We start from the raw sequence: 25,618 nt of genomic DNA on the forward strand, positions 1-25,618 counted from the left end.
AGCGTCTAAAAAGATTCATCTTAATTTCTAAAATTTCTTATTAGTTATTGAGTTGATGGGTTTTTATCCTAGTTAGAGGTTGTTATAAATAAATATGTTAAATGTTGTACAAATTTGTACAAATCCAAAAAGGTTTCTAAAAGATTTTGAAATTTTAAGCAAAAAAATAATAAATAAATAAGGACAATGACCTTTTATGCATAATTTTGAAATTTAATTTACCTTAGTATCTATTATTTACGTATTGGGGCGCACCATTTGATTCCATATGAAGGCAGTCAACTGTGTTATTAATACATACTTGGTATATTTATATACAAATAAAACATCTCCGAAAGATCAATCAATGTTAAAATTTAAATTGATTGTATAGACGATATCCTCAATATTTTCATAACTGTTAATAGTTCAGTGATTACTCTATATGTTTGAACGTTTAATAAACAGACTTTTTTACCTTAGTGAAACATTGAATTATAACATTCCCTTAATGGATTCTTAGTAAAAAAAGACATTGATGTATTTTATAAGATGAATAACAATAGATAATAATGTAGAAGTATTGCAAAATTAGTTAAAAGGTTGTTTTTGACATGCATACACCATATAAGGATACTGATTGATAAAACTGTTCAATTTCCGAGATAAATCTGTGGAAACAATCTGATTACTTGTAAATAAATTTTATATACACAACATTAAAAAATGACATAATATCAAAATCTATTCTCGATCCATGTTCTGAGTGGTAATACATTAGGATTTTACACAATTTTGCCAAGCGAACGTGTTTGTTATTTCTGTAAAACTAAACAATTACAACTAATGTATTCTACAAGTACTGCAAAGACCTGAAGAAAATCTACCAAGAAAAAGAATATTATTTTTTTTATTTACTCAGTAAAACGACAGTTTTGTATTCACGGGACGTGACAGTGTGCGCACTTCGTGTTCTGCCATGCCAAGGAGGGATTATGAAGAGATTGTCATTATTGAGCAGAAAAAAACCCTCAACTCATGCTTTACGGAAATTGGTAAGTATTTTGAGAAACTAAAAAGCTAATGTAGTTTGGATGAAGATTTTGTCAATAAGGTTATGCTAAAAATTAAAGTCACCCTTTTTTACCTTCTAACCCTAGGAGGCTAAGCTCTTGCTTGGAATAGTTGTACACATTACTTCAGGACAGAGGGTCTTGGCAAACCATATATATAGTAACTAACATCAGTCGGTGGTTGGCGGGATTTGAAACGGGGACCTCAGAGACCGGAACAACGTCCTCTTATCATAGTTCTTATACTAGACCACGTCTTTTCCCCCTTAACCTTTAATAGTTAACATAATGTAACAGATTATTATTTCATAACTACTAGTCAAAGGAATTATTGTTTATACAAATACTATGCAAGAAATATTGTTTGGTGAAGGAGGTATTGCAAAAAAGGGTTTTAATGGTGCATATATGTAAATTTTACTGTTCATACAACAATGCGTTGGTTTTGCAATCCACATAATCTTTTTCATAATATGGAATGATTATTAAGGTATCAAGGTTTTCGAGTCAATGCCGTTGCTGTGAAAGGGAGATTTTTTGAAGGTTAGTAAGAATTATATGATGGATAGTATACGCATTGATCTTTCAGAAATGTCAAGTGTATCATTATTTTACTCCATGAATATTGTGTACTTAAATCAAACAGGGTCATGTAGTTCGTAGTTGTGTTACTAACATAATTTAATTTTACGAACGGTTACCAAATTTTATTTTTATGTTTGGACAATATTTATTACCCGTATTATTGCAAAAAATACCTGCTTAGCATCATAAATAGCACTCAAAATATGTATTACATATGTTTAACAAAGTAAGTTTTGCGCTTTGATAATGCAACACTTCTCTTGGCCTAGTTACAAAGTAACCACAACCGTGGAATGATACGTTCACAGTTAGTTGTGTGTAAAGCTCTTGTAAGACTGAATATTGCGGCCAGCAACTTTTGCATCGTTGCAAATAGTACTTGGCAAACATAGGTGCAGCTTTGAAACACATATTTCCGTTTGTGATTTCAGTGTCTCTTTTAATTTACGTAGAAACGTATCAGTCTTTTTTGTTATCGTAAAGTAATATTCAAGTATTTAAATTAGAACATGGTAAAGGCAAATACTTTTATTTAGTGGCTTTTAACTTCAAAACAAAACCACAACAATGGTGAAAACTGATTAATCAATAACCAGCTAATCTATTATATGTAGTACGGGTTATTAAGAACTAAAAATTATTAAAATCAAAGTTAAAATTAAGTTCCATCTTGATATTCCTTTTCTTGATACAGGGTGTTGCACCCCTTGTGGGAAGAATAGGAAGAGTTATGGAAATAGTAGACTTTATAAAATTGAAGATAATGGTTACTTCTGGTTAATGGTTAATACCCTAATGGTTGTATGGTTAATTGTTTCATCCCCATATGGGGCCGGGGGTAAAATATCGGATGTATTATGTGAGGTGTTTGACCTGCTTTCCCTTCAAACCCTTTTGATTGAATACATCTAGAATATTTAGTTAACTTTCTTTAACTACGGTATAACTTTTTAACATTGAATATTCATCTATCTTAAATTATTAAACAATAAGTTGCAGGTTTAAGCAAATTTGCATTTTATATTTGGTAATATCCACAAACACGGCATAATTTTCCTCGTGATATAAGTTTACCCAAACCTAAACAGTCGCATAAATGTAAATTTCAACTCTCTACAAACTCACACAATCATTACAGCGAGTTGGTTCTCGTCATTTCGCCAGGTCAGTCTGTCACTATAGCAACAACATACAGGCGTTCGACAAATTAATTGCCAGCTAAAACAATTTCGTTCCGTTTTAAACCCCGTGGTGCCAACGTTATCACATCTGTGCGGACATAGTTAGGGTGATTCAATTCAGTGGGACCGAAGTGACCAGTTTATCAGAGTATTTTTGAACGTTTATGAATAGAGGTGTGAAACGTTTGAAAGATAACGTTGTTTCATTGATAGGTTCGAATTTCCCATAGCAATATTTAAATGATTTATTTTAATTGGTAACAGATGAAAGAGATGTAGCTCCACTCAGATTCAACAACAGTAAACCTTATGAACTTAATTTTTTGCCCATCGTAACAAAAATTGATCGTTATCAGTACTGTTCTTAATCATTTCCAAAATAAATATTGACACAAGCAAATATATTTTGGTCGTATAAAATTATGTCGTAATCAAAAAAGTAAATTGTACACACTATTTTATACAAAATATGTAGTCTGTAAGCCCAACTAACCTTGCTTACTCTCTGTTTAAAATGATAAGATTCTTCTTAAAACTCACGCCAAGGTGGCAGAAATTCCTAGTGGTTCTTTAGAGGCTGAGAAAAAATGTTTATCATCACTGCGATGTACAAGAAGGCAACTAATTAACGTATTATATCTTGAATAACTTTAATAACAATGAGTACTTAAAAATAACTGTCAATGTTTGGGATAATGGTTACTATAATTTTCTGAAATCGGGTTTATCAGAGAATCTCTAGATAAATAACCGCATTTTTATTTATACATTTTTATTTGAGGTAAAACTAGTAAAAGGGTGAGTAGTGTAATCCTAAGAGGGGGTTTCTTTTACAAATAAAAGTGGACTGTACATAAGGGATATAATTTAATAATTTTGGTTACAAAAATGATGGTAAGGACTTTTGGTTTTAATTTAGATTACAATTAGTTGTTAAGTTACCTCACATGATGTTCTGGAAGGTCTGGTAGAGGATGTACAAATATGTTTCTTCTAATGAAATAATACATTCTTCAAATAACAGTTTTTGAGTTTAGATTTACAACACACAACTTAAGTTCAAAATAAAGGGTTAATTGGTTATACAAAGAAAGGGTTAATTGAATGGAACATAAGAGGAGAAAATAATGAAATAGCTACACAAAACTATATGAAGAAGGTAAAAAGCACAGTTTCTAAGAAGGGAATGTTAAAATTCTTTAATTTGTGTTATTGTATTGTTGCGGCCATGTGGGGATTTTGTAATATGTTCTATCTCTCCCTCACAAATGATCAGCTGGCCTGCTAAATACTGTACAGGGTGTATGTTTTTCGTCAAGCATTAATAATACACATTCACACATTATTTGTTCAATCCCAATTCATTTTGTGATTCATTACGTGTTGAATTCAATTCTAATCCAAATTTATTTGAACTAAAACAATTTACAATCCACCTCGAGTTTTTAAAATTAAATAACCTTTTCCTCTAGGTTACGTAGGAGAGTACATTCTTTCTCTGCGTATACCCCGCAAAGCCCCCCAAACTCCCTTGAAATCCCCCATTATCCCACCATAATCCCCCCTGAGGGTACTTGGACACGATGGAAGGATATTGAACTGTGATGGAAATGCATCTTACAACGTTTGTTCACATATAAATTCAACCATTGATCAAACCATCTTTTGGATGCATCTTTATAATTATTGTTGAGTTGTTTGGTAATCTGCTAAATACGTATAACTAAACTAAACTATTAGCCTTAAAATGTATTTCAATTAGCAAACACAGTTCATTATATATTACCAAAAGGGGTGAACCAGAATTTCTACGTATAATTTCATATTATAATTTAAAAACTAAAACCTTGGAACACCAAAAGTAAACAACTGAACGAAAGATTACCAAGAATATGTGCATGTGGTTAATTAACCATTTCAGTCATGCAGACACTGGTAAAGTAAATATTTATTTTTGGAAATAAAAAAAAAACATGCAGCCTTTTAAATATTATATCTTTGTTCAAAGTAATATTAAACACCGAATTGCAAGCAAATTAGGTTCAATTAAAGGCACTATCATTTCTCCTATCCAGTTTCATTTGTTCCATTGAATAGTTCTAGGAAATCATATTTCATTTATATTTCGTATTGGACTTTTTTGTCTATTTATATTGTAGAATGTTCACCGTCACAAATAAATTAGAGTCGGAATTTGTTCAACAATTAATTAGTTTGTTGTTCCATGTAAACGAAAGCCCTTCTGGTAACTATGACGACAGACTCACGACCTTCTGAATTTAATGTCTGTGCAATACAACGTGTGTCTCTCCACTGATAAAAATATGAGACCATTATGATTGTTCACAAGTAATATGTTTGGACCAATCGTGTGCTTAAGGTATGATCATAGAATCAATTATTGATATTTTCAATTAGCTATTGTAAATAGAATGCATATACATGATTTTACGTACCTGTTCAACGAATTTCATAATGAATGTTTTTTTTTTTATAGGAGAATCATTTTTGGTTTAACTTTGATGACTGAGTGTGTAGAAATATACAACAAGTTTATTAAAATTTTATATGTTACTTCTTAAACTCGATGAAGAAAATCAAACGTTTTCAAAGCTTCAACTTGTTATGATTTATGGGTTTTGTAAACAGTCTGATACAAGTGCAATATGATATAAAACAACCAAATACTTAAATTAGCTTTTAGTACACAGTTCAAAGTAGTTTTTAGTACACAGTTCTAAAAACATGTTATCAATATAAACTTTAAGGTTTAAGAATGCACAAAGCGAATATGGCAGTGTTCAGGAAACGTTCAGTATCAATTTTAGTAAAACCGTTGACTATAAACCCTCAATGGCAATCTCAAAACTGATAATTGGTAAGTTAGTAAATAACAGAGTTCAACAGTTGCATAGACCATCATCATAGAATTAGTCTATGCCAGCATGAAGTACTTGGCAAGACCCGTCAGCTACAAACAGTAGTCTGCTATGTGGTGCTCACTCCCGCGTTCCCTAGGCGTATAGTATGCCCTGACTCTTGGAAATCTGAATAGTTTTAAACTATCAATCACTTGTCTGCAAGTAAGTCTACAACCACGAACGTCTGTCTTCATAAAAATATTCCAATTGCATAGCAAACTTCAACATGGATGATTTTAACGTTACACGAAGGTAAACTAAATGTTTTAACAAGCCAGATATATTTACCTGTCGACAATGTGGACTTTATAACTGTCTGTCCCTGAGGTCCTAATTACCTTGCTCGTGTGAGTGACGTTATTTCGTATTTGCTTTCAATTACACAACATCACGTTGAAAATAAACTAACTTTCGTGAATAAACAACCCCACATGTTTAGGCTTTTAGGTTTTAGTAATTTTTAGTTTAAACTTCAGTTGCATATTCGTTCAAGTTTTATTAAGTGATAGCTGTATTTGATTTTTATTATTTACAGGATTGCAATTAAATCAATATTGTATACATCTGTTATTTTCTTAAAGGAGCAATGAATATGGAAATAAATATCAATAAGTACTAACTTATCATTTTAGCAAAAGCATGTTCTAAAACTGTAAACAATTACTAATGCTCTCTAATTTACCAAACAATATTAAGGCTAAGGAAAAATATCACTGTGGTCAGTCTTTCTTTAGCATCAAACATAGTCTCCAAACACCTCATAATAATGTTGGTAAATACAGAATGACCCGTAACTCTCTGGACACATGTATATAGCGTTTGCCTGAACAACAAGTTATACAATCAACAAAAAAGATTGAATCAGCTGTTATGTTTTAAACACCTGATTGACGTATAGCAGATTATTGTAAAGATATTTAGACAATGTAAAAGGAGTGGTAGCATTGTTTAAAAGGAGAAAAATGGTCATGCATTTGTAAAAGAAGTTATTTCTCTGTTATTATTTTCCATTCTTACCAAATAAGGTATCATTGAATACTATATGAATACCTACTACTAACTTTTTTGTCTCATTCAGTTTTGTTGTAAAGTTAGCGGGTTTCGTGAAATTCGACATAAAGTTGTTTTATTGGCTGTCATTTTGAAACGGTTAATGATTTGTTCGTATAATTTTAAACAAGAAAAAATCTTAATAAGATAAACATTAAACAAAATCTAAATGCTGTATCTCAAACAGTTTTTGAGTTATGCATTTGTTTGTAAAAAAACACATAAATATAGACAGACGGAAAACTAGGCACCACAGACCCATGTTCCTATGGTGACATGTGTCTGTCTTGGCCTAAGCAATGACGCTATATACATGTGTCCAGAGAGTTACAGGACACCCTGTATAGTATACAATATGTCGATGCAGAGTATCCTACGTCGGTGTAAATAGTCAATAATAGGATCGGTAACAGAAAACGGGTATTTGCATAGAAGATCCTTCTCCGAAAGGATTTACATGTAAAGTAAGTTATTCCCTCGCTTAAGCCACAGTATCAACTGATGCGCGATGTATCAAAGCACTCGGTCTCGCCTCTTCTCTCGATATACTTGCCAAAGATATTCTACACACTTACTTTTACCTTTTACGTTATGTTATCTAATCCTATATCATATTTGAATACCTCTATGTTATAATATTTTCAATGGGAATATTGAACAATATTCTAAGTAAATCGTTGAGGTTCCAAAAGTAAAAGTAGGTATGATTGAACATAGGGATCTGCACAAAGCCATCATAGGTGTATTTGTAATTTGCTTGGAATAGTAAAACCAAGATTTGTGGTGTGAGTGAGATTTGTGTGAACCTACGTTTGTTGCTCTCGGATGCTGAAGTCTTAGACAGACAACTCGTAAAGCGTCTGCGTTGTCAAGGGGATCGAAAATAAGAAAACATACCTTTTAACAATTGAGGTAGAGCTAACTGATGACCATAATTCATAGATAAATAGGTGTTAACTGATGAAAATACACAAAAAATTGTAAAAAGTGCATTTGTAAAAAAGAGTATGTTTGTTTTATTCCTAACGAAAAAAAACAACATTCCATTAATAAAAGATTAAAAAGTATTACTTAAATACATAAATAAATACTCAATAGTAGGCCTACTTTAAATAAGTAATGCAACTATAATGTCCAAAACTTACACCGAGTAACCCCCAATTTCGAAGGTCCTGATAAAAGAAAACCAATAACGCAAACAAAGGGGTCTGTATCTCAACCCAGTAAAAAATGGCAGTCAATTGGAATTCACAGAAGTGAAATTTAACTTACAGCTTTCCAAGTCTGGAGACCACCTGTAAATTTTGTAACGGCTCACACTAGAAAAACTAAACTCTGCACACATCTATGACATGTTATGAAGTACTTTTTGAGCCTAATTGCTACTTGGTTCGCCAACCCAAAACAGGGGATTTCAAGAAAACTAAAAAAATTGAAATTTTAAGCCCCGTGGAGTGACCCCTCATTCTGATAGTCGTGATAAAAGAAAACTAACAACGGAAACTAGAAGTTTCTATCTTAACCCAGTAAAATATTGCAGTCAATTTAAACCTTTAGAAATGAGAATTTACTTGTTAAGTTAATTAATTCATGTTTAAACACCCAGATATATCAGGCTTTCCAGAAGTCAAAGGCTGGAATGGACAGGCTATGCGTGGAGGAGAGGCGATAAATCAACTTTTAAAAATGTATTCCAAGGAGAACGTCAAGATAGACGACCACTTTGAGGACCAGGCATTGAAAGACTTCTCCAGACTGGGATCGACATTAGAAGAGGCAGGTGAAACTGAGAATGGGAGGCAAAAATGCTCTTTAGGTTTCAGTGGCCACAGAGGTAAAATAAGGTACCCAGTAAGTGATAATGTGTAATGTAAGGTGATATGTAGAAATTGCACTTTAAACTGGTGGCTTTTCAAATCAACACAATCGGTGTTTTACAGTTAAATTATCAGATTTAAAATGCATATCGTATATGCCTATAATAGGATGACAGAAATAGGTGATCACGTGATATTTGTTTACAAGATGACTTTCTCTATTAAAGCAGCCAGAATTGTTCTTTACGCGTGTATTAGCTGTTCTCAATTAAATTCAGTCTTAATCGACTAATTGATTCCCGTACGTAGGACGGGCCAACAGCTAGAAATATATAATATTAAAAACACAATGCACTCACAATGAGATTAAAATAAATATGCTTGCAGAAGAAAATGACTCACCGAATGAAAATCATGCATTGTACCATGTAAAAGCATGTTACCTGTTCAGCAGTTTTGGTAACGAAGGCGTGGCAGTACTGAAGACTACAATGTCCTTTTGGTTCTCTGGCGAGGAAGCTGAACTGGCAGTGAGTGGGATCACAGGTGGCGTAGGAGATGCGTCTCAGCGCGTGAGCCATATAAACACTCTGAAACACAAGAGGAACCATTTAAACACTCTGAAACATAAGAGGAACCATTTAAACACTCTGAAACACAGGAGGAACCATTTAAACACTCTCTGAAGTACAAGAGGAACCATGTAAACACTCTGAAACACAAGAGGAACCATTTAAACACTCTGAAACACAAGAGAAGCCATTCAAACACTCTGAAACACAAGTAAACAAACACAAGAGAAACTATGAAACACTTTGAAACACAAGAGCTCTGAAACAAATGTAAACACTCTGAAACACAAGAGCTCTGAAACATATGTAAACAACTCAAGATAACAAATTTAAATTTTCTTAAACAAACACAAGAGAAACTATGAAAACACTCTGAGACACACGAAGAACCATCTGAACACTCTGACACACAAAAGAAAAATGTTGCTGGAACTAGCAAAACCGGAGTGATAATTTATGTAAAAACTTTGAATTACTCATATAAGGTACGTAGACACTCTATCACCCACTCTTAGACACAAGCGGTGTACACTGTATAGCCACTATGGGACATAAAGTAAACACACTTGTAAACATAGCAAACACTCTTAAATCATTAAATACATGCGAGAACCATGTAAACACTGTTAAATACAAAACATTACCAAGTATGATCAGGATATCGAGGAATAATTTAAATCTATGCTTACTCTGATTACAGTAACAGTATTTCAAATCAATAGCTGACTCAGTTTAGTTTTTGTAAGTGATACATCAAATTAGATTAAGTTTTTCATCTAAGGGGAGTTTTAATCAAAATCTGTAAAATGTAGAAAACAAAATCACTATCAAACTGGGTTATGATGTGGGTAGTTCTGGCAAGGCATCGAGATAACGAGTTATAGATATCGGTTCTGCTCAAATAGGGGTACAAATTTATTGATTCTGGTTGGCGTTATAGCAGAGCTAGCAGTTGGGGCTGCCTCGTTTTATCTTTATTGAATAAAGGGTCTCCTATTGCTGGCATCTACACGGTCTCATGGATAAAACTCTGCGTCGTGGATAAATTAATGTATAAGTTGATGAAAATTCAAATACATTTGACGGTTTCAAACAATATTTATACTAATATAGGCTAATGAACCATATTTAAAATTTTAACTTATTAGTGACAAAAACATCAAAGCATTTGCTATAATTAAATCAAGGATAGGAACACTTTCTACGAGTTATTTTTTTATATTCAAATAGTAGTAAGTAAGTAAGGGCTTGGAAATATCTCTATGCTCCATTTATTTAAACAAGTCCTAGAAATGTACTTTATAAAATTGTACTCAAATACATATTCTTACTTTATAGAGCCTTGTGAATGAGGTAGGTTATAATTGAAATGAAAAACAGTAATAAAAGGTCTATTCATTTTGTGATCTATTGAATTTATCGCCCCAAAAAGGGGTATACTTAAGTTAAGTCTTCCTGCAGCACTTACTAGTATGAGGGAGTGTTACAAAGTATGAGGGAACAAATTCCTCTGTAAAATTCCCACTTCCCAGAGCCAGAAGCTTGCAAAAACCAAATCGATTTACGAAAAAAAAACCCTAATGCGTTGGTCTTAAAATGAAGCTCAATAAGGTTTTGACAATATTTTACTGTTTCAAACTGAACATTTAATTCCTTAAACTAATAAGGATTGTTTCAAATTTTAGGAGTTTTTTTTTAAATTAGTATCGTCATACCAATTTAACACATTCACATATTCACTTTACAATTAGAATGTTAAGAATCCGATTGTAGATAAAATTTTTATTGTAGATCGATCATTTTAGTAATTTTGCTAGTCAAACTTAAGCATAAGTTACAATAGTTACTTATTGTCTCACGTAGTGATCATTTGGAATATTCCATATTTAACTAACAAAACGGTTGCTTTGAAGCTAACACACAAAACATGTTGAAAGTGCTTTGGTTTTGAAAGAACTTTACACAAGTGTAACAAATAATCTATGATATACCCATAGATTTTTTTCTTACGTTTTTCATGTCGGGAGTCATGAACAAGTGGTTGACCAATTAACAATATTCACTAATGGTTCAACAACTGTTAGACCGAACTGTTCCACACGTTATTCATCTGGGAGATATCACTCCAGTCTAGACGAGTGAAGGACTCTTGTAGTTGGACCTTCAGAGCGTCTGTGCTGATGACAGTTTGGGCTGTCTGTGATTTTATTTGAGGGAGGGGATCGGCAATGAAACCTACAGAAGGCCTACTTAGTCTATAATGTCATATCCAAAATATTAAGAATCCTACGTATTTCCTTACCCGCGATTGTTTCATGGCAAATATTAGTAATATGTTCCAATTAGTCGTTGTATTGATAGGCTAAATGAAAAAAATAAAAATCCACTCATTGAAACCTTAATGACAAGACCCGTTTCATTTAAGCATATCATATTGATGATGTCTAGAGTTTTAGTAGATTATATTTAAAGATAAAATTATTTAGTGAATTTCCCATATAGGTAATAAACTATTACCGTAGGTCTCCGATTTACTTTTTTGTTTTGAGGTCTCCAGAGGCCAAAAACACCAATTCATCATGTGTGTGTCTGTGTATATGTGGGTGTGTGTCTTTTAGAGCAATAACTCGAGTAAACATATACCGATGAAATTTGGTACAAACATGTAAACCTACTTTTATTCGAACGAGTTCGCGAACCAGCATGATCGGACAATGGAAAAAGGAGTTTGTGGGGGGTTTTTATGGGGTTAAGATAGGGGTTTCTCATGTTTGAACCTAAAAACATAATTCATTATTCCTTCCTAAACCATTTTATAGAGCATAAAAAACAAATAATTTAATATACGGGAGCATTGTTGTATGTCTAACAGTTACGGTGGAAATAAAAAAAAAAAACTGACTATTTCGAATCTCACTAAATAAATCTTTGTAGTTTGCTTGTTTATGGAAATAGTTTTATTTAATTTGGCAAACTTGTTTACGTCATACTAAGCTGTTAACAGTTTAACAAACACACCTCATTACCTTACCTTTAGTACCTTCAGTAGCTAACCTAAGTACTCATTAAAATTAATTTTATAACAGTTATGTTAACAAAGCAAATAAATATGAACTAAATAAAATATAATAGAATAAATAAAACTATTTTAGGGGAATATTTTTGTGGAAATCCCACTAAGCAAATGGAAATTCACTTAGTTGCACTTGGGTTTGCTGCGGTGGGGTTATTATTTACTTCATAAACCTTGTCTGAAAAATAAGAAACCCCCTATTTTAATAATGTACTATGAACTAAGCCATCGTGAGTGACAGTTGTCATTGATGCTTAATTGGAATTTCCCGTGGACCTCTTTTATTTATGTGATTTCTGATGCTGAGTGAAAATGCTAACATTCTGAGAGTTAGAGAAATATATTAAATTACATAATTCTTTTTATTACAGGTTATATTGAATCGAAAACCATTATTATATCTGTCATTTTTAGTGAGTAATGCTATTTAGTTACTCAGATTTGAAATAGGTTATACAAATCAATTTCAAGATTACCAAAATATTTGAAATAGTACTTAAAAAATGAATCATACAGAAGTAACAAGTTGCCGAATGGTAAGAATATCTAATTCATAAAACTTCTATATCGTTATAAGAAACTATAAATTAAAGTGTGCTGAAAAGCTTAATGCTCGAGGGATGATGGCTGGTATTGGTCTGCTCTCCACACAGACAAACAGACCAACTTTTGTAATATCTCCCTTGGTTTACTGATCGTTAAGTATAGGTAGCTTTATCAATATACAATTTATAGTTATTTAGTTAATATGTAATTTGCATATTCTGATTTTAATAATGGTTATGTAAATAGGAGTTAAACTTTGTATAGGACTGCTTGCCATTTTACTTAAATAATAAACAGAACTTTATAACGACGATTTTGAATTACATATCTCGTTTGGTAGTAAGTTGATGATAATTGATTATTTGAAATGTATGCAATATTGACAAATACCTACTTAAACCCCTCTGACACCATAATTATTTTAGTTTTGATTTGTGAGTTTGTCCCTTCTATAATTTATAATTGGCTATCGTTACATAATAGGCTATCGTTAACAATCTTCTATCGTTACATAAGTGCCTGCTATACTGTATTATACAATACTATATCGTAACACGTGTAAATTGAAAATATTTACCTCCACTAGGTTAGTTAGAAGGATACCTAACGGAAACATATTGAAATAAAAACAACAAAATCAGAAAAAATAAACACCACTTTTCCAATAAAAATACAGGTTTTGTATTTTCATAAGGGCTATGATCGCACAACTAAAATACCTATAGTTTTACAAACACAAGAACGCTAGTCCAAAATGAAACGTAAACATCGCTCTCTACCAAATTGAACCAGGTAACCTGCGGGTGTTTGGTTATTACTTGTGATATTGTTGTTTAATTTGTGTATTTGTGTAGTTACCAAAGCAAATCCAATGTATAAATATGGTTAAAATTATTGGATTTTATATTAAACAATCACTAGAACACTCAATTTAATTTAACATTTGTAATTGATTTATAATGAAATGATAACCTATTAATTCGCTCATAGTTGATAAAAATAAAGTAAATTTGTTAATATTTCCTAAATATTGGAAGTAGATTGAAAATGTTGTGATTATGTAGGCTTTACACTTATTTACATGGAACTTGATCAGTAGCCACCTAAATCCGCAATCTGATGATTTGAACCTGAGGCTGCAAAGCAGAAACTCAACCCTTTAACCCGTTAGACCATCTTACTAGTAAATTAGGTGACATAATTTAAACCTCCGTACAATTAAATTATGGTTTTAGTTTTGACATAATTTTATAAATCAACACAATAATTAATGTAGCACATCTTTTTAGTGAATTTCCCCATATAGGGAATAAGCTATTACCGTAGTACTTATGGTAAGACCTGGACCCGGGACCGATTTACTTTTTTGTTTTGAGGTCCCTAGAGGTCAAAAACACCATCCGTTCAAATTCTTATATGTACATAGCGGGACAACTCGAGCAAGAATAGTCCGATTTTTATTAAATTTGGTACAAATGTGTGAACCTACCTTTAACCCATAATCGAACTATGAGAATAGGGGTTTATGGAGACTTTTATGGTTTAAAAATTGATTTTTCCCATTTTTGACCCTAAAAACAAAACATTTCATAATTTCTCTTCAAACCATTTTGTAGTGCTTAAAAAGAAATAGTTTTTTACATTGAAGTGTCGTTGTATGCCCAACTGTTACGGAGACAATTTATTAAATTGTAAATTAACAATTTCTATGTTATTCTCATGGAGAATAAATAAACTGTTGTAGTTTACTTGTTTATGGATATATTTAAACAAAATTTGGAAATATTGTTTATTTAATACTAAGCTATCTACATTGCAATAAAAACACATTTCAATATCTTCCCTGTAGCAGAAAACCTAGGTACCCACTAAGTAATGTTAATTAAATAGGAAATAAATCCGAAAATTTTTAGGTAATATTTTAGTAGAAATTCTGCCAGGTAAATGGAAATTCTCCTAGTCTATAGGTTTGCTGCGGCGAGGATATTTTAGTTTTCTAATGTATCCTATTCAGCGAAGGGGCTGTGTAAAGGTCTATAGAGGCTGGCGTTTCAATAGACCAAAGGGCCTGTTAATAGTTTAAGCAGTTCAGTCTCGGGTTTGATTGACTCAAGCTGAATTTTTTAGTAAAGCATTGTTGCGACGTTACAGCGCTGTGCTTTGTTGTAGGAACGGCATTAAAAAATAATATTATTGAAAATTGTAAAAATTATAGGAACTAATAAATAAGAATAATTTAATAAGCAATTACAAACACTGATTATTTTTAAACTCATGATTTTTATTAGGCTTTGCAGCAGTTGATCATCACGTGAATATCTCGTCATAAACCAAATATTTAAACGTTTTTTTTTTTAACACTACCTCTCATTCGACTTCTTCCCTTTTTCATTAATAAATTCGTTAAAGCACTCTCCCTCAGAAATACGGTTTCTTTAAGCTAGTGCAAAAGTTTTATGATGTTGAGCATATAAATTAACAGGACCTTATTCCTGTGAAAGTAGAGTTACATTAAAAAATATATATCTATAAAAGCTTACACTAAAAGGGTTTTAGAAACAATTTAAAAAGGTTGAACTGAAGGTAAAAACGACAGAAATAATTTATAATAAAACTGAAATTACAGTAGTACTGTATGGTTGATGCTTTTGACAGAACATGTATTTGCAAAAAAAAAATACCCCCGCCGCAGCAAACCTGCAGACTAAGCGAATTTCCATTTCCCTGAATGGATTTACACTAAAATGTCTCCTTAAAAATATCACATTTATTCCCTATTTAAATAGAATCAGTTTTACACATACTTAGGTTTGCTGCAACAGGGGTAAAAGTGTTTTTAATGTAAAATGTTAATAGTTAGTAAGAAATAAAAACATTTTCCAAATTTGGGCAAAATATGTTTATAAACAAGCAAACTACAACAGTTTACTTATCCTCCATAAGAATAACATGGGAATTTTAAATTTACAATTTTTTGGAATTTTCTCCGTAACCATTAGGCGCATTATAAAGCTTCAATATACTAAATAATTTGTTTTTTTTAAGCTCTACAAAATAGTTTAAAAAGAAATTGCTAAATTTTATGTTTTTGGGTCAAAAATGGGAAAAACCCATTTTTACCCCATAAAAGTCCCCATAAACCCCCGTTCCCATGGTCCGATCATGCTGGTTCGCGAACTCGTTCAAATAAACGTAGGTTTACACGTTTGTACCAAATTTAATCAAAATCGGATCATTTTTGCTCGAGTTATCGCGCTAACGGACATATATATATATATATATATATATATATATATATATATATATATATGAATTTGAACAGATGGTGTTTTTGGCCTCTAGGGACCTCAAAACGAAAAACAAATCGGTCCCGGGTCCAGGTCTTACCATGAGTACTACGGTAATAGCTTATTCCCTATATGGGAAATTCGCTAAAAAAAGGAGATGATGTCGCTATATTACAATGCAATGTAGGTGAATCTTGAATAATATCGGGGAAGTATAATTATCTTACATTATTAAGACTACTTCAATATATTGGACATTAAATTTGTTTAAAATGACACAAAATAGGCGTTTCTAAGAACCGTTTGATAATATATCTATAAATACAGTGAAAACTGCTTTACATCCTATAAGCATTTTGAGGCACATAAGATTTAGTATGAAAATTATTTGAGACCTTTTTAGTGGAAATTCTCGATAAAAAAAATCATGTTGGGATGTTCTTGAAAATATACATTGAAAAGTGGTTATGGTTAATATGGGTTAAGTATTAATTTTGCACTAAATCGTAAAAACTTTGCTAAAATTTATTTAACGGTTAAGTAAATACACTATATTTGACCATCATGAAATAAAATGATTGATAGTGTTATTTGTATAGCCAAATATATTTAGCACTATTCAACACACAGCCTTTGTTCATAAAACCAATAGCATTGTCAATCAACAATATAAGCGGGATCAGTGGCCCAACATTCTATTGAACATTGTTCAATCGTCCTTCCCTAGTATTTGAACGCGAGCTTAAAACAAGATTCCAGTGAAATAACCTAATGATATTTGCGGATTCGAAACACGTCAAAGGTTTGAGGCAAATAATTCACTGAGTGAGCAACAACAATAGTCAGTACAAAGGTTGATGAATAAATTATTCTGTTAAGATAATGTTTATATGGGACGAAACTCCCTAAACAATAGAATGTGAATGACAACAGTAATATAAATGCGATTGTTCTTTATTTATTTGTACGATTAAGTGTTTGAATCAAACTATTTTCGTAAAGAGCATTGATTTTCGGCTGTTTTCAGAAATTATAGATTTATGTTTGATTTTAGGGACTTCTAGATCTAGTTTAGACTGGGTTATATCTTAAACTACGATTGCTACAAATAGAGTCTCCCATTTACGTGAAATATGAAGAATGTTGGTAAAACAAAAATATATAAATATACTAGCTGACCCGGCGAACTTCGTATCGCCTAAGTTATAGGTTTCCCCTAAGACAGACCGATGGAAAGAAAGTACCGTTACGTTTAATTTTCAAGATGATCTCGTTCGCATCGCTCACTCACCTTTGGGTTGGAGCTCGTTCGCTACGCTCACTCACCTTTGGGTTGGAGCTCGTTCGCTACGCTCACTCACCTTTAGGTTGGAGCTCGTTCGCTGCGCTCACTTGCCTTCAGGTTAGCTCGTTCGCTACGCTAACTCGCCTCCAGGTTGAAGTTCGTTCGCTACGCTCACTCACCTTTGGGTTGGAGCTCGTTCGCTACGCTCACACACCTTTAGGTTGGAGCTCGTTCGCTGCGCTCACTTGCCTTCAGGTTAGCTCGTTCGCTACGCTAACTCGCCTCCAGGTTGAAGTTCGTTCGCTACGCTCACTCACCTTTTGGTTGCAAATTAGCTGTTGTCATAAATGTAAAAGAAATAATAGTGCTGCACCCTGTTGGTAATCCTTGTAACTTTAATGCTATTGAACATCATAGAACAGAACCAACTTGTTTAATTGAAACAGCTGTTAAGATTCAATAATTCCATTTCTCATAAGGTTAACATGGAAAACTCCGGAGCCACTGGGGCGGAGCCCTTTTAAGAATTTCGAAACGGGAAATAGTTTACGTCCGATTCGCATACCTACAGAATTTACACACCAAATTTCATAACGATCGGTGAAGTCGTTCCGGAGGAGTTTGCAGACAAACACTGTGACACGAGAATTTTATATATTAGAAGATTATAAACGTATTTAACAAACATAGGACAAAACAGACCTTAAAACTGTATTCAGCCTTTTACAAGCAGATGGAAAATCCATCGGTTAATAGGTATAATAATATGGTTCTAAAACGAGTTTGCTCAAAAGGACTGTCACATACCTGCTAGAAAAAAACATACCTTACACAAGTTACTACGTATTTTTGTCCTAAGACGCTAGGCACGAGCCCGGGATAGTTCATCACATTACTTCAGGCTAGACCTAGGAGTTGTGGCATTATCACTTAGATCAAATCCATTGGTGATTTGGTGGGATTTGAACCCGGGACCTCAGGGACCGAAGTCCCACACTCTAACCACTAGACCAGCTCACTCCCCAAAGTTACTACAAATTAACCATAAGTTTCAGTGACTATAGTCCAGCTGATTTGCCTTACATGAACTTATTGATTCCATTTGTGGACAGTTTCAAAAGTATTTGTTTGTAACGCATACAACTTTTACTGTGCTGACAATCAACAAGTTTTTCCTCGGTTTAATTTATTTTAGTTATTTCTAAACGTTCTTATTAGAATTAGAATTTTGGTAAATGCAAAACATTCGAGTAATTAAGTAATTGTTCAATATTTTAAACATCTACTTCCCAAAACAAAACCGGAATCAGCCACAAAACCGTTAATATTCTCATGTAGGGTTACATGAGTAAAATAGGCTGCATATTACTTATCATTCGCCAATATCTGAGTGTGACACTTAATTAACGGATCCGGGCTTTAAACCTTAATACGTTCGGATGTTTGAGGGCTAAGTAGGTATTATTGGTACTATACGAACCTTAATGTTCCAAAATGAATATATTATTGAATACGAACTGCTACGTTTATTTAGTCTTTTAAATATTGTTAGCCTACGTTGTTGACTCATGGAATATGTTTACAATAAACATAAATGTCTTTTCATTTTTTCAAATAGAAAATTTGTTATTGTATGTATCAATTTTTAACCGACTTCCCCACTACCAACAAAAGGAGAAGGTTCTCAATTTGTTTGTGGCGATGTTTTTTTTTTCTATGTATGTTCACCAATTTCTCTGTGATTCTTTTACCGATCAGTGTGGTTCCACCACCAAAATAACCAGGAGAGTTTCTATTTGGTACCTTATATATTATGTTTAAGTATAATATTTGTTTCGGTGAAAAATTCTGAAAACCTTAAATATTCAACATTTATTTTGTTTACATTTGTGCAGAGAAGGCAATAAATAATAATAACTTTCCTACAGCTGTTAGTTGAAACCATTTAAATGAAGCTACAGACAATAATTCTTCATGTAACAGTTGCTTCATATTGATCAATAAACTATTTCTTGCCATGGAGCCTAAATGAATTACATTGAGAAAAATGCATTTAGTTTTGGTTACTATAAAAAATGTATTTTAACGTTTGACCTGATTTGTGTATACAATAATTCTGTTTTTAGTATTGAATATTCTTACTTACAAAAACATATATGTTTCAGTGAATAGCTGTATGATATTGACAAATAAAGGTGTATTGTGAAAATCAAAGCATTCGTAAAACAGGTCTAAATATAAATCAAATGCAATTATTCCTTACATGACCTTAGAAGTGTGACAGTGCATAATCGTCAATTGTCTTAAAAATGTTAATTACTAAACATGCATTTGCAGATGTGGAATGTTTATTGATATTCTCTACCCAGTTACTATATCATATCAATACTATTATGCCTGCTTCGGAAAGTCATAGAGGAAGATGATTTGCAATTTCGACTAGGCTATATCTTGAGCAAACAAGACCCCCTACGTGACTTACACCACTTTTAGCTGAACCAATCTTTCATATAATATTTTCCAAAGGTACTATACGAAAGGTACTATGGTGTTAACGACCAATTTTCCACTTTTGAGAGATTTTTTAGTGCTGGTAGCTGAGGAATAACTTTCATATTGTTCCAAAAGGCTTGAGACGTTACTGTATTTCTTTTTATAATGTAGAAGTACACCGATTGCAGGAAACGATGATGTCTGACATTTCAATGTATCTATAAAAGACAGTTAGTTTTTCATTAGGCCTAATGTAATGGACAACTCTTTCTTTCTTAAGGAATATCTAAAGATGTTTATTTTCATACCCATTGATTATGTAACCTGAACAGGTGACACAAGCAGTTTTAAAATAATGATTGTTCTGTGGAACTTTTGATTGTTTCAAACAGTTTTGCTTATCAAAAAACCTCAAGTAATTAATATATAAAAAATTATACAGTCACTAAAAATCATGAAATAATTTATTTTTGTAAAAAAATACAACCGACTTCGAACGCTCTAAAAAGAATGAAATAATTTCAATAAAGTAAACTTTTGTATTAGGCAAGCTCACGTATTTCAAGTCGGCGCGGCTCAAACTGCAAATATGATTGAAGTTAAATATTGTGTGTGTATTTTGAAAATCCATAAATTGTAGCTGGATAACATAAATATATAAATAACATACTGAACTGTTTTGTTTATATATTAAAGGAAATATTTTCTTGTATTTTATGTTTACTTCAGAATAAATGCATTATGAAAATAACACACACAAATGTTCTATATGAATAGGAAAATAATTTAGTTTGATATTATGATAGGGAAAAGAAGCTAGTTTAGTATTAAAACGTTACTTTTCCAAGTTAGAAACATTTAAATGCGTTATAATCTTTTTAAAGATACTCGTTAATACCACTATAATGCCGATCTCTGATTACGGTAATAAAATAACACTTAACGCATAGCTATGAAAAAGACATGCAGATTAACACCTTTAGTTATAGATAGTCACCTGCAATATGGACACCCTCTTTCAATTTTGTATAAAAAATCATCTTAGAGCCGCGCCGACTTAAAATATGTGAGCTTGCCTAATACAAAAGTTTACTTTATTGAAATTATTTCATTCTTTTTAGAACGTTCGAAGTCGGTTGTATTTTTTTACAAAAATAAATTATTTCATGATTTTTAGTGACTGTACAAAACCGGAATCTGCCCCAAAACCGTTATATTCTCATGTAGGGTTACATGAGTAAAATAGGCTGCATATTACTTATCATTCCTGAGTGTGACATTTAAGCCGGGTATCCACAGTGCGAGGCAGCTCGCTGCGAATGCCTCGATGCGAATGCTCGGCTTTGCCTCGGACTGTGGATACCGGGGTTGCTCACTGCGAGCACCTGTGCGGCGCTCGCGTCGCACAATGTGTGGCGAGCCGTGTACTAGTCGGTCTCAGAGCAGTGCTCAAAGGTGCCTCACCCCGAGTTGTGCGTTAAGTGGAGACCTGCGCTGTCTGCCTCGCACCGTACCAGACACAACTGTTCTCTGCAAACCATTCCACGCGAAACTGTCACCATGGATACTCATGAGAGAATAAGAGATCTAGTGAAGTGCTACGAAAGCAAACGTTTGCTTTGGGACTCTAAGCACCGAGAGTATTACAATAAGTTTAAGAGAGACGACTTGTGGCGTGAAATATCGCAGTCAATGAATGTTCCGGTGAAAGATCTGAAAAATAAGATTACGTCTCTGTTGGGGTCTTACCGACGTGAAAGGTCGAGGGAAAAGAAAAGTCAAGTCATCATAATCGTTGCCATCACAATAAAAGCAGCAGCAGAAACTTGCACTTTTCTATGAAAAAACACCATTGTACCGACTGTCTTACGAATGCGGGTGGCTCGCGCCATGTTCGCATGCTCGCAGTGAGCATTCGTGGTTACAAACTAGCTGCCAGCTAAAGAGCTCACCCTGAGGCAGATGGCACGAGGCATTAGCAGCGAGCAGCCTCGCACTGTGGATACCCGGCTTTAATTAACGGATCCGGGCTTTAAACCTTAATACGTTCAGATGTTTGAGAAATAAGTAGGTGTTATTGGTACTATACGAACCTTAAGGTTTCAAAATGAATATATGATTGAATACGAACTACTACGTTTATTTAGTCTTTTAAATATTCTTAGCCTACAGTTGTTGACTCATGAAATATGTTTACAATAAACATAAATGTCTTTTCATTGTTTCAAATAGAAAATTGGTTATTGTATGTATCTATTTTAAATTAGAAATTACGTATATCAATAAAATACTGACACAACCTACACGACTGAAGTACCATGGCTGTGCTGTAGAAAGTGACTGTAACCATTAAATTTTAGAAGTTAATTTTTTTAACCCGTTTTTTCTTAATATCTTTTCTTCTCTGACAAGGTATTATATTATTGTCACGGTACAATATAATATTATAATATTGTATTTCAGTGGCTATACTTATACATATACTAAAACTCTGTTATTAAATTAAATTATTTTTATCATTGAATATAATACACAAACTTATTTAATAAATTGAATATAACTTACTGATCTATGCCAAAAGAATCATACAAAATTCTTTCTAAAGCATAAATCCTTTTAAATAGCATTTCACATTTGTCATCCTTCACAAAGCCACCCTTAGTTTTTAAACATTTTATATTTTTGCTATGACAGTTCGTATTGCATTAACTAACTGGTTTATGACAAAATAAGCATTCTGGGTTCTATGAAATAAAATAGGTATTTATTCATGAGCGAATTTCAGTAACAAAACTGTTTTAGAAATTGATTAGAGTCAGGACTTCAACTAAACAAAAATTAACACTACAAAACAAAATAAGATTAATTACAAATTCCTTAAGCGATTCTTAAAATGTTTTTAAGACAGCTTTTAGTGTGTAAGAAAGTGCAATGTACTGAGTCAGCCCGAATATAAAAAATGGTGGTATTTATTTAAACACTTTGTTATTGGTAAATCGAGACAGTGTTGAAAAGACACTTTGGCACACTTTGCCAGTTCGGTGCAATATTTTTCGTCTTATTGCTCATCGTACTTTGAGCAAACTAAGTTAGAAAACAAAAATACTTGTCATGATAAGATACCATTTCAAAACGACTTCCAAGTGACTGGAAGTTGTATAAAGATTTTTATGAAATTTTTCATCAACAAAAGAAGTTTTTTACTTGGTAGTGACTCCCTTACAAGTCTAGAAGGGTCTTTCTTCCCCGTTTTACATGTACAGTAAAAGTTAATATGTACAGCAGGTACAGTAAAATATAATGTAGTTGTTTCAATTCACACACCAACGGAACAAAGGTCTTTACTTTTTTAGCGAATTTCCCATATAGGTAATAAACTATTACCACAGGTCTGACCCGGGACCGATTTACTTTTTCGTTTTGAGGTTCCCAGAGGCCAAAACGCCATCCGTTCAAGTTCATATATATATGTACGTTAGCACGATAACTCGAGCAAAAATGATTTGATTTCGATGAAATTTAGTACAAACGTGTAAACCTACGTTTATTCTAATCAGTTCGCGAACCAGCATGGAAGTGTTTCCGTATAATTATTGGTTACGGATAAAATTGTAAATTAAAAATTCTTATGTTATTCTTATGGATAATAAGTAAACTGTTGTAGTTTGTTTGTCTATAGATATATTTGGATCAAACATGGCAAATCTATTTATTTTATACTAAGCTATTAATATTTTACTAAAACAAACTTTATTACCCTCCCTGTAGGAAGAAAACCTAGGTATTCGTGAAACCTAATGTTATTTGAATAGGTTTTATTGAAAATCAAATCAGGCAAATGGAAATTCGTTTAGTTTGCAGGTTTGCTGCGGCTGGGGTATTTTTTCTTATATTTGCATAACGTTTCAAACCATTGAGACTGTGATTTAGAGTGTTTGTGAATAATTTTAAATATTCGAGATTTACTAACATTCAGTATTTAATATAGTCTTTTCATAAACATTCCCATAAATATGTTCTATGCGACATGACTGCTGCAGTGATGACGCTTGCTCGCGATCACAGAACATTAAAATCCCATCACCAGATCTCCATCTGATCTCTGTAAAGATCCTTGTCACTGATGCGTCTGCTAAATAGGACTAAATAAAATTACACACTTATTTCAAGCAATTTAACTGTTTACTTTCTACATTTTTCATGTTTATACATAGGCTAAAAGGTAATAGTTTAGTTCAAAGTACTTTATTTATGTTTTTATGGAAACTGAATGTGTAAGCTAATATGTTCAACCCGATATTTTAGTAAATAATTTTGAAGAGGTTTCAACGTGGGAGAACCTAAAGAGAGTTATTTTCAAAATTCCAGTTGAAACACATTTGAAGATAAATTCAAGATTAATTTATAAACTGATTAGGCCTAAACCCAGAGAGAAATTGTCGCATAATGGAATACATAGAAACCACATCATTTCAGGGAAGTTGCTGTTTTCAAAAGAAATAGTAAACATTAAACAGTTTGTAAAACTCTGTTAAATAGTAGATTTTAAACTGTATAATATCCAGTAGTAGTTTGTTTATCAATGTTAATATGTTTAGTTAATTCCTTTTCAATTTAAATCTTAGCAAAAAAGATTTTAAGACTTTTGCTTTATATTCATGTTACAGAATAAAAATAAGAAGACCAATATTCCCCTGCCAGCACCTTGAAGGGTTATACGAGCATCTTGGACTCTTATCAGTTTTAAAATCAATGAATATAACTTTTTTGAATTAAGTTAATGTTACTAGACCACCAATAGAAACATGCAATTGGTTATAGCACTTTTTAAATTGTTACTAGCAACCTGTGTCACTTCGTGACTTTAAAATCCGTGATATATTAGATACATAACTAATAAGGATGTAAACGACTATTTCTCATCATATCCCTATTACTTGCATTGCGAGCTCCATTATTTTCATTGCGTGCGCGATAATTTCGAGGAATCTTAGAAAAATGACAAATACTAACGAAACATACTATGAAAACACTAAGTCTAACGTAAGTCATTTTATTTTATTTTTTTCCACAACTAAAATTACAATATTTTCCTTGAATTCCCTAAACATCAATAAAACATACTACCAAGACACAAAATCCCCCCAAAACACAATCTCTAACTTAAGTAATTTTCTTTTTTGTATTTTATACAAATAAAATTACAAAATTTTACTTGAATTCACTTACAACATCACCAACAGATAACCACCATCATCCTGACATTACATACAAAAATATACAAATTAATATTTTTTTAATTGCATGGTTTTAAAATCTGTTTAGTGTTATTATAATTTGGCATTTCATATCTCTCATATTAATACGTGTCAATTCGTAGTTTTGCATAAAGGGCATTTCATATTATCTTATAATTATTTCCATGACCAAATAGAACAACAGATCAAACAATTTCTTGGACTTAATCAAGAAAAAAATTCACTCTCATTTACTTAGATTTATAAATAAATACATTGGTTTTTTCCGAGTAAGTAGTGTTTCAACCTACCAATTTTTCTAATGAGCAACATCAAAATCCATACAATTGTGACCGTTAAATAAAAATAAATGCATACATAAAATATGCTGGTGTACATTACATTGACAATAATGGAGGTTTATAAAGCATTAAGTCTATGAATATAAAAGGCAATTAAGTACTCAAATCATAACCATTTAGTGATATATGTTAATATGTATTTGTTCATAGATGACCT

General features: G+C 32.4%; 1 protein-coding gene across 1 annotated transcript in view; it reads right to left on the bottom strand.

The window, feature by feature from the left end:
* Positions 1-25,618, bottom strand: part of LOC128989421 (tensin-3-like) — a 567,672-nt gene that overhangs the window by 139,089 nt on the left and 402,965 nt on the right. The window contains exon 5 of the mRNA XM_054411311.1: positions 9,050-9,196. Within this exon, the coding sequence (XP_054267286.1) occupies positions 9,050-9,196 (147 nt within the window). The remainder of the gene's footprint in view (positions 1-9,049; positions 9,197-25,618) is intronic.

Source organism: Macrosteles quadrilineatus, unplaced genomic scaffold (assembly GCF_028750875.1).
Source record: "Macrosteles quadrilineatus isolate MER2022 unplaced genomic scaffold, UCM_ALF_1.0 Scaffold_3__2_contigs__length_128488019, whole genome shotgun sequence".
Lineage (NCBI taxonomy): Eukaryota > Metazoa > Arthropoda > Insecta > Hemiptera > Cicadellidae > Macrosteles > Macrosteles quadrilineatus.